General features: G+C 35.5%; 3 protein-coding genes across 4 annotated transcripts; 1 reads left to right on the forward strand and 2 right to left on the reverse strand.

Moving 5' to 3' along the window:
* Nucleotides 1–229: 229 nt before the first annotated feature.
* On the reverse strand, nucleotides 230–4147 carry LOC130622455 (argininosuccinate lyase-like). Its single transcript, XM_057437914.1, has one exon. It carries the CDS (start codon nucleotides 3773–3775, stop codon nucleotides 2369–2371), a length of 1407 nt encoding a protein of 468 aa, XP_057293897.1. The 5' UTR covers nucleotides 3776–4147; the 3' UTR covers nucleotides 230–2368.
* Nucleotides 4148–5965: 1818 nt separating this feature from the next.
* LOC130622458 (interferon alpha-inducible protein 27-like protein 2B) lies at nucleotides 5966–7243 on the forward strand. 2 transcript variants are annotated; one of them, XM_057437918.1, is made up of 4 exons: nucleotides 5966–6079; nucleotides 6634–6666; nucleotides 6767–6856; nucleotides 6933–7243. In XM_057437918.1, exons 2-4 carry the CDS (start codon nucleotides 6657–6659, stop codon nucleotides 7121–7123), a joined length of 291 nt encoding a protein of 96 aa, XP_057293901.1. In that variant the 5' UTR covers nucleotides 5966–6079; nucleotides 6634–6656; the 3' UTR covers nucleotides 7124–7243. The 2 variants fall into 2 exon arrangements, with proteins under 2 accessions (XP_057293901.1, XP_057293900.1); XM_057437917.1 differs by lacking the exon at nucleotides 5966–6079 and having other exon boundaries at nucleotides 6506–6666.
* A 2212-nt stretch (nucleotides 7244–9455) lies between these two features.
* On the reverse strand, nucleotides 9456–13148 carry LOC130622456 (tetratricopeptide repeat protein 38-like). Its single transcript, XM_057437915.1, has 2 exons — nucleotides 12902–13148; nucleotides 9456–10982 (listed from the first exon to the last, which is right to left on the reverse strand). Exon 2 carries the CDS (start codon nucleotides 10965–10967, stop codon nucleotides 9564–9566), a length of 1404 nt encoding a protein of 467 aa, XP_057293898.1. The 5' UTR covers nucleotides 10968–10982; nucleotides 12902–13148; the 3' UTR covers nucleotides 9456–9563.
* Between the last annotated feature and the right edge of the window lie 2266 nt (nucleotides 13149–15414).

Genomic DNA, 15414 nt, shown 5'->3' on the forward strand with positions numbered 1-15414 from the left:
TTCTGGCTCCGTAAAATGCTACATGATGGTATCTATGTAGATGGTTTTGCTGTTGTTCTCTGTGATTGAAATTTGCAGAAAATAAGAAATAAAGCAATTTTCAAGCATTTACATCTCTCCATTTACAACGCCCAAATTAGACGTCCCCAAAATCGGTATACTGATGTTAAAATTGACATGGATCATCTTTGGTATTGTATTTCCTTATAGAAGTAAAATAAAAAACAACTACAAATCATCTTACATATATTTTGACAGTAAAAAATCAACTCAAACTGAAACTACAGAGCAAAACTTAAAAAGTCACACAAGCAATTAAATATTGAGGAATTTCATATACAAAAATGCACTCACTTACAATTCATAACAAAGTCTGCATGCAAAACAAAGAATTAATAATCAAACATCACAGAATCTGGTAATGCAATTTAAGGGACTTGTGATATATATACACAAAGAATTTTCGCAAAATTCTACATTTAAAAATTTAAAGGTTATGTAAATTTATGGTAAAGTGATAATAAATCTCTATTATGGACAACTGTAGTGGGTATTCCTCAAAAAGCATATAAGCAGTTATGTAATTTAAGGTGAGCATTTTATTTCAAAATAGCAAGCATGCTGTAAACAAACGCGAGATAGGACAATACTGAATCAAAATTATAAAGTCACTTTTCAAAAAAATTCCTGACAATAGAGAAAAAAATCTCTTGATCCCTTGTTAATTTTTATTTTGTTGCAACAACCATTATAGAAACAGGTGATACAAACGATCGATGAAAATATGCGACTCACAGTTTTAAAATTTCCTTTGTAGAATGATTATTAAAACATTTTATTTCAAAATAGCAAGCATGCTGTAAACAAACGCGAGATAGGACAATACTGAATCAAAATTATAAAATCACTTTTCAAAAAAATTCCTGACAATAGAGAAAAAAATCTCTTGATCCCTTGTTAATTTTTATTTTGTTGCAACAACCATTATAGAAACAGGTGATACAAACGATCGATGAAAATATGCGACTCACAGTTTTAAAATTTCCTTTGTAGAATGATTATTAAAACAGCATTTCTATTTGCAAATTGTGAATTGCTAATCCAACCCTTCAATGCAAGAATGAATCCAATACAGAACTTATTTAATCACCAATCACACAGATTTTTCTTACGGCCATTAATAAAGAGAATGATATGAGAATGGTTAGGTGGATGTGTAATGCCAGTCTGAGAGACAGAAAGAGTTCAGATGAGCTAAGAAGCAGGCTAAGTCTCTGTAGAATTAAAGATGTTATCCAGATAAGAAGATTGAATTGGCTGGGGCACTTGGAAAGAATGGAGGAGGATAATTGGGTAAGAAAGTGTAGAGACTTGATAGTTCCTGGGGCAAAGCCCAGAGGCAGACCGAGAAAGACTTGGCAGGAGGTTATAAGGACAGACTTGATAGAGAGGAAGTTGAGCTTAGATCTAACACAGTCTAGATCAGATTGGAAGAGGGTCATTAATATACCCCGTCCAACCCATGCTAGCATGGAAAACGGACGTTAAGCCGAGAATGATGATGATGACAGAAAACAAGGTTGCATTGCATTACCAACATAAAATAACTTAGCATGAAATATATTTATGATAAATGAAATAAGCAAAAAGAAATACATTTCCAAATCCAAAGCTTTCCCTTAAAAAAATCAATAAAAATACTGATTAAAGTGACTCATAAATATATATTTATGAGTGTTTAAATGCACACATATATAGATCTTCTTCCTACAGTACTCTGGTTTGTATTGCCCATAGTTAGTTCACCATTTACCTATGTGCCTTTTCTGGTCAGCAGCATATTTTTGGTCAGCAGTCTTGCTAGTATTTAAGCTGCAGTTGCCTCATGGTTTTCCTTTTCAGTTCTAGCAGTTTTTCTTCCTCCTCCCTCCCTGCTGCTATTATATATACCTCTATGTTTTCACATATTTTACGTTGTGAGCTATGCTATGTATATATATATTTTGTTCACGCTTATTAATATTATATAGAGATGTGTTATTACCTTGGCTTTGTTGTTGCTTATATTATATATGTGTTCTACTTTCATTTCATGCTTGTATATATTTTCAGCTATTACTATATATAAATGTTTTGTAACTTTTGTCCTATCTACAGCAATAGAACTGTACTCTACAATGATGAGTTTTTATGTGTGAGTTTAAAAGCCATTTAAAAAATGTTTCCATCAAAAAAAAGTTTAAAGTAAAAGTACATTAAACTTAAGCAAAGCATACTTTAAGGACTAGAGTGAAGTGACAAACATGAGTAAAATGAACCTAATATAATAAACTATATATGCAAAAAACAATAAATGTAAAAAAGGTCTTTATTGCATTTCAATCCACATCTTTAACTCCTGAATTTGTTTTATGACTGCTGCCTTACTTGTTCCACCGGTTGATACATACTGATCAACACTGCAACTATAATCCCAGATTTTTTTCGCATGTTCTCCAAACAAAGGACTCACTGTGATAAGATCTTCCACTGTCAATTCATTCATGACAACTCCTTTCTTTTCAGCAAGTTGCACAACTGAACCAGCCAAGCCATGAGCTTCCCGAAAGGGTACACCTTTTCGTACCAGATAATAAGCAACATCAGTTGATAACATATCAGGACTTAATGCATCTAGACACTTATCCTTGTGAATGGTGAGCGTGCTTAAAGTGCCAGCAGCAACTTGTAAGACACCTTTTAAAGTATCAACAGTATCGAACAAGGGTTCTTTATCTTCTTGTAAGTCCTTATTATAAGTACTTGGAAGACCTTTCAATGTCATCATAAATCCTGAAAAATTACCAAATATGCGACCAGCTTTTCCACGGATTAATTCAAGACTGTCTGGATTTTTCTTTTGTGGCATCAGGCTGCTACCTGTACTGTAAGCATCAGATAATGTTACAAACTGAAACTCCTTGGTGTTATAGATGATCAGATCTTCTGCAAGCTTGCTTAAATGGGTCATAAAAAGAGATGACCAAAACAGAAACTCTGCGATAAAGTCTCTTCCACTTGAACCATGCAAGCTATTCTTTGTTACACCATTGAATCCCACGGTTTTAGCCAAAAATTCACGATCAATGCCAAGAGGATTCCCTGCAATTGCACCACTTCCTAAGGGAAGCATACTAACACGTGGTGCCAATTCCATTAAACGATCAGTATCTTCCTTAAAAGCCCAAGCATGACTTAAAAGCCAATGACTCCATCGAATCGGTTGAGCTCTTTGCATATGTGTATATCCTGGCATCAATATATCAATTTCATTAGACGATCGTTGAAGAAACACATCAATAAACGAAATCATAAACGACTTAATAACTTGGATTTCTTTATAAAGCCAGAGTCGGGTATCAGTAGCCACTTGGTCATTTCTGCTACGACCAGTATGCAGTTTTCCTGCTACAGTCCCAATCAATTCTTTTAATCTCCTTTCATTTGCTGTATGGATATCCTCATCAGCCAGCTTTATTTCAAATTTGCCTGACCGCCATTCTTCGGATACTTTTTTTAGGCCATCTGTAATCTGTGCAACCTCACTAACTGTCAAAATATTGATTTTTCCTAAGCCCTCTGCATATGCTACACTCCCTTTGATGTCTTCTTCCCACATACGCTTATCAACATTGATAGAAGAATTGAACTTTTCCATAACAGGATCTGTTTCTCCTGAAAATCTTCCACCCCATAGCTTTCCTGATGATTCCTTGCAAGGTTGGTTGCAGCTCATTTTGATAAAAATAAGGCCTCGCAGTTCTGCAGTATCTAGCCAGTTAATATCAGTTACTACTTATTTTATAGCTCTAGCTAAACCTTCGTTAGACTGAGAATGGAGAGGACGTTGTCAATAAAAGAAAGTGAAACCAAAACAAGGAAGGAAGATTTGCTCTCCTCAACGAGGTTAATAATTAAAAGTTAGGAAGCAGTTAAAACTTAACATATGTAAATTATTACCTTTTTCAACATTTATTTTATTCCCTTGGGTTGCTGAAGGAACAGGAGCTAATCCATTCATCCAAGTGCGAAATTCTATCCTTATCCGGATGCTATATATAGAACCTGTCACTGCGCGCTAAAGAGCCCTGGGGCAAGGTTGCGATTATTTAACTGTAAGAAGTGCTTAGGAGATGTCGGTGCTTTATCAGCTCGTTAATTCTCTTGGTTCCTTAGTAAAAACACACATATCAGTAGAGAATATTGTATTATAAAACATTCGTAGCATACAATATCATTCGAATGGAAAAGCGATTTGTAAATTTGAGGATTGGATTGGGATGCCGGGTAAAAGGTGATCGAAGTTAAGGCAGGACAAAGATAACGTGTGCTGCCAATAATCATAAGATAACCACACCAAAATGCTTGCCTAAGGTATAGAGGGTAATTACCTAAGAGTATGTTTTGGTTGCCCTTCACAATAGTATAATGTCCTCGTGGATTGTGTATTGTTAGTGGTATCCCGCATGACGACTCAAATCTCTTAATGCCTGAATTACAGTCTAATTTCCTCTATTCACGAGGTAGACTTTCACTTCACTATAAACCAATCACATGGTGTATTTCTGCACACAATAAACACGTGCTATCAAATAATTATAAGCTTAAAAGAATCATGCACAAGCTGGTCCAGTATTGACTCAGCGTGTGTGTTACCACATAATAATAATATCAGGATTCATGAAAGGGTGTGTCTCACCATAATACGATAATAAGTCATAATAAAATACACAGGCCAATAACACGCATTTGTCCAAATATTTTGGCTGACGTAGGAAGCCAGACAACCCCAAATTTTTCCCAAATTTATGGGGGAAGTGCCCTGGGAACCAACGTCGTTCCCAGGACATTTTGCCTTGTCTACTCCATAATAACGACTCGGGGGTCAAAAGGCCCTGGGCACGAGATTGAGCATAACGTTTTATTTAAGACCTGTTATTGCACATAGCCACAAGAAAATAATATTGTATTACAAGAAATAATTCAACCGCGCCCCCTGGGCAGTTAGCCTTAATTACGTTTGCTGGACTATTGGAACCCGCCCTTAAAACATGACTTCAAATATGAAATACAATGCATCGTATAGTATCGTGACATTGTTTTGGTTCCAAGAACTAGTTCGAACTAAAAGAGTCAAAGTATAATATTCATTTGTAAATATTTTTTCACACGCGTACTGCGAAATAATGTTAAGTTAAATCCTACCCTTGCATGTATCGAACAAAATATTAAAATTGTAATAGAAGCATATACCAATAACTATAATTTTAAAATATTTATTTTTTTAAGCCTGTGAAATCTGAAGTTGTTACTATTTCTCAATAATGTAGTTGACTCGTGAGAATTGATAAACTTTGTTCTATATGTATAGTGTTTTTATATCCTGTTTCTTTAAAAACAAAACACTGTTTTAGCATCTGATATTCTGATCTTATGTTATTTCTTTCTGCAAAAACTACTCTTGCATAAACATTGAGTACACAGTTAAATTTCTGAACATCAAGGCCTGCTTAGCATTATGCTTATTTTTTGATACATTTGACCTTGCATATTTTTATAAACGTTATGCTTATTAAAAAAAAATGAACGTATCATACAGCACGGGCATGTTTAGCAAGTGCCTTTACCACAGCTACGGGTCAACCCATGCCATGTGAGGGAAATTGGGTAGGTATTACTGGTGCATACTTAATGTATACATTCCAACACAGGACCCACATTGATAACAGTGTTTCCTACACGGATCATTTTTTTAAACAAATCAAAATAACGCATTTATGCAGTCAGGGGGTTAGGGAATAGATAAACGCGAAAAAAACGAAAAACAAAATTTCGCTCCCCGAGAAAACATTCTGCGCGACCAAGTTTGGTCTGTACTTTTGACATCGGAATTTGTACAGTGCAACATCAAAAATTTACCAATCAAATACGTCACGTAGCATCTGTTTATCCAATCATTAGTGAACACGTAGTAGCGTCTGTTTTATATTCTCGGAATGGAGATTGGGTTTAATAAAAGTTGAAGTGAAGCTTTCCAGACGTAAGTGATTTGTTCTTAAAAGTCTTGTAGAATTAGAAGAAACATCGTTATTTTTGTAATAATAGTAATAAGAAATTCAATAAGAATAAACTTTTAGAATTAGCTATAACTGACATTTATAGCGTAAAGAATGAGGCAGAAAATATTTCAGTTTAAAACTAACATTAAACAACGATTGAGCATTTTTTTGTTAAAATAATCTTTTGAAGTATAAAAAGATAGTTTTGTACATATAACAGGTCAGTCAAGAAAAAAAACATTTTTTATTAAAACAAAATCCATTTTGCTTTGCAAATAAACATGCCGTTTTTACTTGATGTCACAATAGAGATATATTACTACGTAATAACTGTGAATAGCATCATTGTCTTGAAACAGTAAATTCTTAGAAAATTCATTGCCAAATGTATTTACTGTTTAAATATTTATTTAAAAGAGAACATTTTCAATAATCCAAACCAAAGCAGAAGACATTATTAATAAACGTTGTTAAAATTGACATAAATCTTAGTTTCTACAATCACTTTGTGTTTCAATTGTTGTGGTGTGTTTAGGTAACAGAGAACCTGCGTTTAAAATGCCGTGCTGTAAGTAACCCTTACATAACCTCTTCTTTACATTTTTAAATTTTTTAGTCTGGCTTATTCTCTCTGAGGAAAATATATATTCAGTTAATAATATTTTTAGGGGGTAGCATATTAGTTGGAGCAGCTGCTGCTGGTGCATCTATCGCCGGTGCGCCATTGGTTCTCGGAGGTTTAGGGTTTACCGCTGGAGGTAATTAATTTCTTCTAAAGGTATCCTGTCAATATTTTGCTGCAGTTGTTAAGTTAATCATAACAAAATTATTTAGGAGTGGCAGTGGGTAGCGTTGCTGCTGGTGTGCAGAGTACCTTGTATGGAGGGATGGCCTCTGGTGCCTTTTCTGTTCTGCAAGCTGCTGGAGCTGCTGGAATTGGTGGAGCTGGTAAAACCGTTATTGGTACTGTAGCAGGTGCTGCCGCGTCAAAAATTTACGAATGCACTATAGGATGTGACGTCTAAATTGAATTACATCGTATTTGATCCTGTAATAACTAAATGTTTTTCATTGTTTTGTTTTGTGGACCTACCCCTACCTCCTCCTTTAAAAATGGAAAAAAAATGTTAAAGATCAATTTCGCAGTATTTGCATTTTAACTGTAGTCTTTGCATAGCCTGAGTGATAGCTCATTTGCTCAAAAAGTTACCATCTCAATAAATATCAAATATTAGTATTAAAATTAATTTGTTTGTGACTCGAGCAAGACAAGTTTTCTATACGGATTACTTCCATGAAATTAAAGGAGTAGATCAAGGCAACAGCAATGTAAATGATGCATTGTAGCTACACAGCAGCGGATACAAGTATTTTCTCCCTTAGTCAAGATTCTTTCCAATCAAATTAAATAATTAACCAACTAAATTTTCACAACCCTCAAAATAAAGAAATGTTATAACAAAACAGCCTTTCTAACCTCCCACTTAACTTCGGTATGATATCTAACTGTTAAGCTGGCAACTATTTCAAACAGCTCCTCGCCCACTCAATTAACATTTTAATTAAAAACAAAACAAAACAATTCCTAGAGAACTCAGAATGTTGCTAAGAAATAGAAATACAAATAAAATCTTAGAGATTTACTTACAAGATATATAATGTTCTAAATCACACTAGCTACATTGAATTTAAATTAAATTTTACGTCATGGATAATCCAACGTGGCCTTAGTAACTGATATCAGATATTACCGATGTAACAGGTATATGTAACTGCTCAGTATGACTTCTACAAGGTGACAGTTTTGTTATTAGGACGGACGAAGTTAACTGAAACATCATGGTTTTTGTAACTAATTTTGTCACATTAGTCCAAGTGACACCGACGGGTACTTAGATTAAAGACGACTCAAATGTTTACGTCATATCTAATGGGACACCCGACGTCGACTCATGCAATATGTCGCAAATCCAGTGAACCGCGCACAGATAGGCTAGCAAAAAAAACCTAATAAAAAATGTACACAAACAGAAAGAATGTGCAAAGTCCTAAATGTTTTTTAAAAAACTATGATTTTATCAGAACACAAAAGAAGTACCACAAAACAAGAAATAAAGCAAATAGTTATGAAACTTTTCATTTAAAACGATAGAGCTGCTTTGTTATTCTTGCTTAGTTTCGGACGATTAAAATTGCCTTTGCCGGAGCGGTAAAAAACCTTAACAACACTATCCGAAGAGCTTTGATTTATGATTGGTCTCTTATTAAAAAATGCAAAGAGCTTGGTCCCTGATTGGTCTGTTTTTTTAAAATAGTGGTAAAATATACAAAAGATTTCCCCTGTATGATTTCTCGTCGTTGGTTTGTGACTTGCTATTTCGTGTGGTGTTAGCACGACGAGCTTTTCGCTGACAAACAGACCCCCCCTGAGATATTAAATCGCACTACGCGGTCCCTCACAGGCTGGTAATTTACAGAAGGAGCATACTTGAATGCTTAGAAGTCAACACAAAAACATCAATGAGCTTAACCTTTCTCTTTCATGTATCAATTTCCTTTAAAATGCATTAATATATGTGGTATTGTAAAAATTGAGACTTTAATTGATAAACTTGCTCTAGGTAGAAACACCCTCCCTTAAAACCAAGTACATCCATGTGTGTTTTAGAGTTTTTAAAGTCCTTTAAAATGGCAATTTTTTAATTCCGAAAGGTTGTTGGGAAATCGTGTTATTAAAGGATGAACATTTAAATATTGTACATGGAAAGTATCTGTGCAATGTCGGAGCTTTCAATATCGAAGAAAATTTCGTTTTATTCTTTATTATTATTCCGAGTGTTTATACATGATCTAGCCTCTTCAGCGTGGGAAACACTGTTATTAACGCAGGTGCTGTGTTCTGAATTTACACGCTAGGTATACACCGGCATTGGCTGTCCAATTTTTCTTACATGGGCATGGGTTGGTCTGTAGCTGTGGTAAAAAAACTTGCTGTGGACTAAACCAGGGACCTTGTGATTTCGAAGCGAACTTCATAACCACAAGGCCACTTTAAACATCTTAAACAGAATAAAGGGAAATCACTTTCCATTAATCTAACATTTTAAAAGAAGTTAGTAGAATCCGTACAAATAAAAGCAACACACGTTTTCAAACAGTATCATTGTTTCACATAGCTTTAATTTTAGCAGCGTGAAAAAAAATCTTTTAATTATGAAAGGAAGTGTTTTCACAAGCTGTTTTTATAATCAAACAAATCTATGAAGGGACATTTTGTTACTTTTTATTTAAAGAATCAAACAATACGTACAAACGTACCATAAACGTTCATATAGTTCAAGGTTTTTAAAAAAAACATTTAAGGTTTGAATAAGGAAAATTAAGAAACATTTTAGACACAAAATGTTAAAATTCTGCAAAAAGTTTAACTAAATAGTTAGTTTTCTTATAAAAAGAACTTGTGTATTATTTTGCAGCTGAGTTATGCTGCGCTATGAATTTACTTATCATTCGATCGGTCAACGGAGAATTTTCTTTCACTACCTTTCTTTCATTTAACAGAGCGTGACCAATATTGATGTTTCTCTTGTCTTTAGATTGAATACAAGCTTGCAACAACATTTGATTAAAAACATCACGCTGAGCATGGCTTCCACCAATGGTAACTAGCTCATTTTTGAGAGGATACAGCAAATTGACTGTGTCGTCAAATCTACCTTCGCTGTACGCAACGACTGCACGTAACAAATCATTTCCAACTTTTTTGAAAAGTTCAGTGTTTTCTGTCTTCGTGTTCGACATGTAAGAGCTAACAGAGTCCATAAATGTTTTTACAATGTCTTTTTTGCTTTTCTGTGCACCTAAGAAACACATCAGGTAGTGGACATCGTTAAATATGGTAACATGCTCATCAACATGAGGGCGGCATATATCGTACACTAGTTCCCAGCGATTACCCACGTTTATACCTTCCATTTCAAGCCGTTTCAGTAACGAAGCCGCGTCAACAATATCTAATGCAGCTCCAGATTTAACCCGTTTGCCAACTTGTTGGTCGTACAACCCAAGAGCACTTTCATAGTCACCGTTCTCAATATAATACAACGCCCAATGCCAGTAATTATGACAAGCCAACATAGCTCCTTTGCTCCATTCCTTTTCAGTTGCGCCCATAAAATCAATACCATCCTTTGAACGCCCTGTCATTTCATAACAATGGGCAGCAGCATGGGTGGCCCAGCAATCAGTTGGGTTCTTACTAAGTGCTTCTTTTGCATACCTCTCAGCCATGGCATACATGTTCATCTCTTCTAATCCGAACGAAAACATGCCTTGAAGATATCCATATAAAGGATTCGACGGTTTCCAGTAAGGCAAAACTCGGCCCACGCTGTCACGTATCATAACTGAATTCCCCAAGTAAAAATAAGCATCATGGGCAAATTTCAACGCAAGAAGATCGTTTGGGTATTCTGCCAATATCTCTTCCCATGTATCACAGGCAGGTTTGAATTGCTCGTGCGCGTAATGCAATATAGCTTTGCAGTGTAGTTTTTCACGAAAATTCGTCCTGTCCTTTTCCGACAAACTCTTAAGATAGTCAAGCTCTTTTTTAAAGGTTTTATCAAGTCTAATTGTTCGGGCTGTGCCCATAAGATCAAGCCCTGCAGATAAGACGTTGCCCATGACAAATTCTACATCATGCTCAAGCATAGCTATGACGGTTCCTTCCATTCCACCATACTGCGGGTTTTCTGTCCATGTAACGTATTGATTAATGACATCGTCATACAACTTTACAGCCTCATTGCTCGTGGAAGACATTGCTAGATTCTCGTCTTTCCAAGCTTGACAGTCGCGTAATCCCATATCTTCTCTCTGGAACTTAAACAGAAGGGGCACATAAAGTCTTGTATATTGTATGTTTAAAAAGGTTAAAGCTTAGCCACGAAAGGTAATCTTATCCTGTTGATACTATGTTGAGAAATCGTAATTTAACATTTACTAATGAAATTCGAAATAATTAGGATACTATAGAGCTATTTGTATCTACACCATGTCAAAAGTGTTAACAAGCAAGAAGTCTAATTCCGTTACATTGTCGCACTTTGTAATCCCGTCGCACTTTGTAATCCCGTCGCACTTTGTAATCCTGTCGCACTTTGTAATCCCATCGCACTTTGTAATCCCGTCGCACTTTTTAATCCCGTCGTACTCTGTAATTCGTCCCACTTTGTAATCCCGTCGCACTTTGCAATCCCGTCGCACTTTGCAATCCCGTCGCACTTTTTAATCCTGTTGCACTTTGTAATCCTGTCGCACTTTTTAATCCTGTCGCACTTTGTAATCCCGTCGTACTCTGTAATCCTGTCGCACTTTATAATCCCGTTACACTTAGTAATCCCGTCGCACTTTGTAATCCTGTCGCACTTTGTAATCCCGTCGCACTTTGTAATCCCGTCGCACTTTGTAATCCCGTCGCACTTTGTAATCCCGTCGCACTTTTTAATCCCGTCGCACTTTTTAATCCCGTCGTACTCTGTAATTCGTCCCACTTTGTAATCCCGTCGCACTTTGTAATCCCGTCGCACTTTGCAATCCCGTCGCACTTTTTAATCCTGTTGCACTTTGTAATCCTGTCGCACTTTGTAATCCTGTCGCACTTTTTAATCCTGTCGCACTTTGTAATCCTGTCGCACTTTATAATCCCGTTACACTTTATAATCCCGTCGCACTTTGTAATCCTGTCGCACTTTGTAATCCTGTCGCACTTTGTAATCCCGTCGCACTTTGTAATCCCGTCGCACTTTGTAATCCCGTCGCACTTTGTAATCCCGTCGCACTTTTTAATCCTGTTGCACTTTGTAATCCCGTCGCACTTTGTAATCCCGTCGCACTTTGTAATCCCGTCGCACTCTGTAATTCGTCCCACTTTGTAATCCCGTCCCACTTTGTAATCCCGTCGCACTTTGCAATCCCGTCGCACTTTGCAATCCCGTCGCACTTTTTAATCCTGTTGCACTTTGTAATCCTGTCGCACTTTTTAATCCTGTCGCACTTTGTAATCCCGTCGTACTCTGTAATCCTGTCGCACTTTATAATCCCGTTACACTTAGTAATCCCGTCGCACTTTGTAATCCCGTCGCACTTTGTAATCCCGTCGCACTTTGTAATCCCGTCGCACTTTGTAATCCCGTCGCACTTTGTAATCCCGTCGCACTTTTTAATCCTGTTGCACTTTGTAATCTCGTCCCACTTTGTAATCCCGTCGTACTCTGTAATTCGTCCCACTTTGTAATCTCGTCCTACTTTGTAATACCGTCGTACTCTGTAATCTCGTCCCACTTTGTAATCCCGTCGCACTTTTTAATCCCGTCGTACCTTATAATTCGTTGCACTTTATTTGTTCGGTGAGTGAGGCCATTTGCACCAAAGATTTGCAATATTGACCACGTGAGCAAAGAATAATAAAATTAAACAAATAAAAAAGCGGAAAAATCGTTTGGATTCCGATTTTCTGGTGGTAGGAAAAATTATGTTGGGTCTCCTCCTGGCGTTGCTATTTCGTATAGATAAAAAAAGCTGATTATAAATTTTTGCCTCCTGAAACTTAGAAGATTTTCTCCCATACTGTAACTTCATTCTGGGGAGTTTTAAAATATAGCTTTTGTATCTCGTGTTCATTTTATGATTGAACAATTTTGTACCATCTTGCAAATGCATTCTCTACTTTCTCCTTTCGATTCGTTGGTATTTTTATAAATGTGTATAAATAAAAAAAGAAAAGAAAAGTAATTACCTACCTCAACGTAATAATATTTAAAAAAAACTTGCTTCCATTCCAAAACGCTTGGTAATCTTAATCAATAACTCGCTGTTATATGATTAAAAATAGATAGCATTTATTCAGGATACACTCTCCGTCGTAGATGTTTAGTTAATGAATTCAGTTTATAAAAACAATTTTGGCAAAGTGTGGATTCTTTTCATAATTTAATTGCAGGGATACTTACGTTGTATTAAGAAGAATTAAAAGGATTTAACGTTTGTCTTATCACATCGCTGAAAAAACCATTGATCTTCTTATAGGTATTGTTGCTCTTCTTTTCTTTTGTACTTAAATTATTCAGAAAGTCTAACCAGGAAAAACGGTGTCGCATCGTAGCACTAACGGCAAACTGTACCACACAAAGGGGGGGGGGGGGGGGGGGGGGGGGGGTCACACTAGAATTTTAAAAGCACGCTATAAATATAAAGCATGATTTAAAGCGTGCTTATAATGTGAACGCATTTTTGCTTTATTAAAATGCCTTTCAAATTATGTTTACTTGCTTTAGACATGCTTTAAATGAAGCAAAAATAAAGAGTGCTTCGAGGCACTCTTTATTTTTGCTTTAGCTGCTATAAGTACATGAAACAAAAGAATAAAATTATGCACAAATATTTGAGTATTAAAAGTGAGGATTTTGAGCAGGTATTATGAAAGTGAAAGTTCATTCGTATGTGAGAATAACAACATGAACCTTTCGTTTTAAATTTTGTTTACAACTCTCCCTTTGATGTTACCGGCAACTTGCTTTAGCCAAATCATGCTTTATTTTTATACTAAGCATGCTTTATTCTAGTGTGAACGTATGTATGCACGTATGTAAAAAGTAGATTATTTCTAGAATTTTTAACGTTTTGTTCTTGTGACCTTGGCTTCGTATGTATGGCGTCGCGATAGAGATAAATACCGGCATGTCGTCTGTTGGTCATAGCTCGTGATCAGTTTACTTTAAAATTTCATAATGAAAGAGAAGTCTTCACTCAGGTTAACTATTGTTAAGATATCAGGTGGTCAGAAATCGGGTTTAAAGATGTCGACGAAAAACGTTAGAAATTTCGGATTTCTAAAAACAAAAAAACTGGGGAGTATAAGTATTAAGGCGATGCTAAATACCATGCTGATAAGTGTCTAGAAGGTTAACGTCGCCAAACACTCGTCAACATCCAATATTTAAAATTAAAGCACGACATATAACCTCATTTCCATTATTGAACCTAACTACCGTGATTTCTCTTGTTAACCCCCTTCCTTTATTTAGCCCCCTCCCTCTTCTAATAAGCCCCCCTCCAGTAACTAAGCGATTAATCTTGTCTTGGATATACCTAAGTGTCGATAAAGGAGGAAGTAACAACTAGTATCTAATCAAGCTAGCTAGCTAATTAAATTAGGACAAGACGCACGAAGCATGTTGTAACAATTTTCCACTAGCTGTATAGTATAGCTAGCATGTCCTAGGGCAAATATATAAATCTACTGATACAGCAAAAAGAAAAATAAGAAGAGTAACTATCTTGCGAACAAATTAAAACAAGTATAAAAAAATAGTATTTTTGTAATTAGTAGAATACTTTGAGTAGAGACTTCAGGCTCTGGTATGGTTTGTTCTTATAATGTAAAAAGAGATTTATACATAGGCTTTGCCGCTTTTTTTACCCCCACTGTTGTTTTTATATACTACTATTTACTGTTTTCCTTTCTTAAAAAAACACACACAAAAGAAACATGACACATATGGAGATATAAATATCTTTCAGAACAGAAGTTTCTGCAGAATCAATCGTTTGTTGCGATTTTGACACTTAGAATGCTTACGTCTTGGTTCGTAAAAATCGGTAATGTACTGTGGATGCCTAATAAGTACGAAAAAAATACAAATCAGGCTGAAAATTTTGAAAAATAACAAAAACAACTTAGGCTTAGATTTTATTCTTCTATCAAAAATGTGTATTTATAAAAATGATCGCACGGCATTGTTGACATTAAGTAATTGGAGAAAAGAAAGAAAATTACCTATCAAAACGTAATAATATCTAAAAACACTAGCTTCCAAAACGCTTGATTAGCTTAGTAATTTATAACTCGCTTTTATACATTAAAGCGTTTCTATAATCTAATACCCTGTTGAAAGATATGTAATTAATTGCAAGTAATCATTTATTAAGGATGCACTCTCCGTTACAGATGATAAAAATGTGTGGTTGTGAACAATTAATTCCAGGGTTATTTATATTTTACAAAGAAAAAATAAAAGGATTTAAGCTTGGTATTATTACCCTTTAAAGAAAAAACAGTTGACCCTTTTGAAGAAACAATAAAAACGAAGAAGAATGCAGTTGGTAGAATGCAGTTACATCATTTCATTAAAATAAAGCCAAACCTAAAATTAAATTTAATTTTCCTCTATATGAAGGATTTATAGCTACACAGAATAGAACTTCACCCAAAAAATAAAACCTTTGTAAAAGTTTCCTTAATACTTACAACAGT

This window comes from Hydractinia symbiolongicarpus, chromosome 12 (assembly GCF_029227915.1).
Source record: "Hydractinia symbiolongicarpus strain clone_291-10 chromosome 12, HSymV2.1, whole genome shotgun sequence".
In the NCBI taxonomy this organism is placed as follows: Eukaryota; Metazoa; Cnidaria; class Hydrozoa; order Anthoathecata; family Hydractiniidae; genus Hydractinia; species Hydractinia symbiolongicarpus.

Excerpts from the sequence above, each read along its gene's own strand:
- LOC130622455 (XM_057437914.1), bottom strand. The coding sequence starts at position 3,775 with ATGAGCTGCAACCAACCTTGCAAGGAATCATCAGGAAAGCTATGGGGT.
- LOC130622458 (XM_057437918.1), top strand. Across the intron at positions 6,857-6,932 it reads TTTAGGGTTTACCGCTGGAG|GAGTGGCAGTGGGTAGCGTT; the intron begins GTAATTAATTTC and ends AAAATTATTTAG.
- LOC130622456 (XM_057437915.1), bottom strand. The coding sequence starts at position 10,967 with ATGGGATTACGCGACTGTCAAGCTTGGAAAGACGAGAATCTAGCAATG.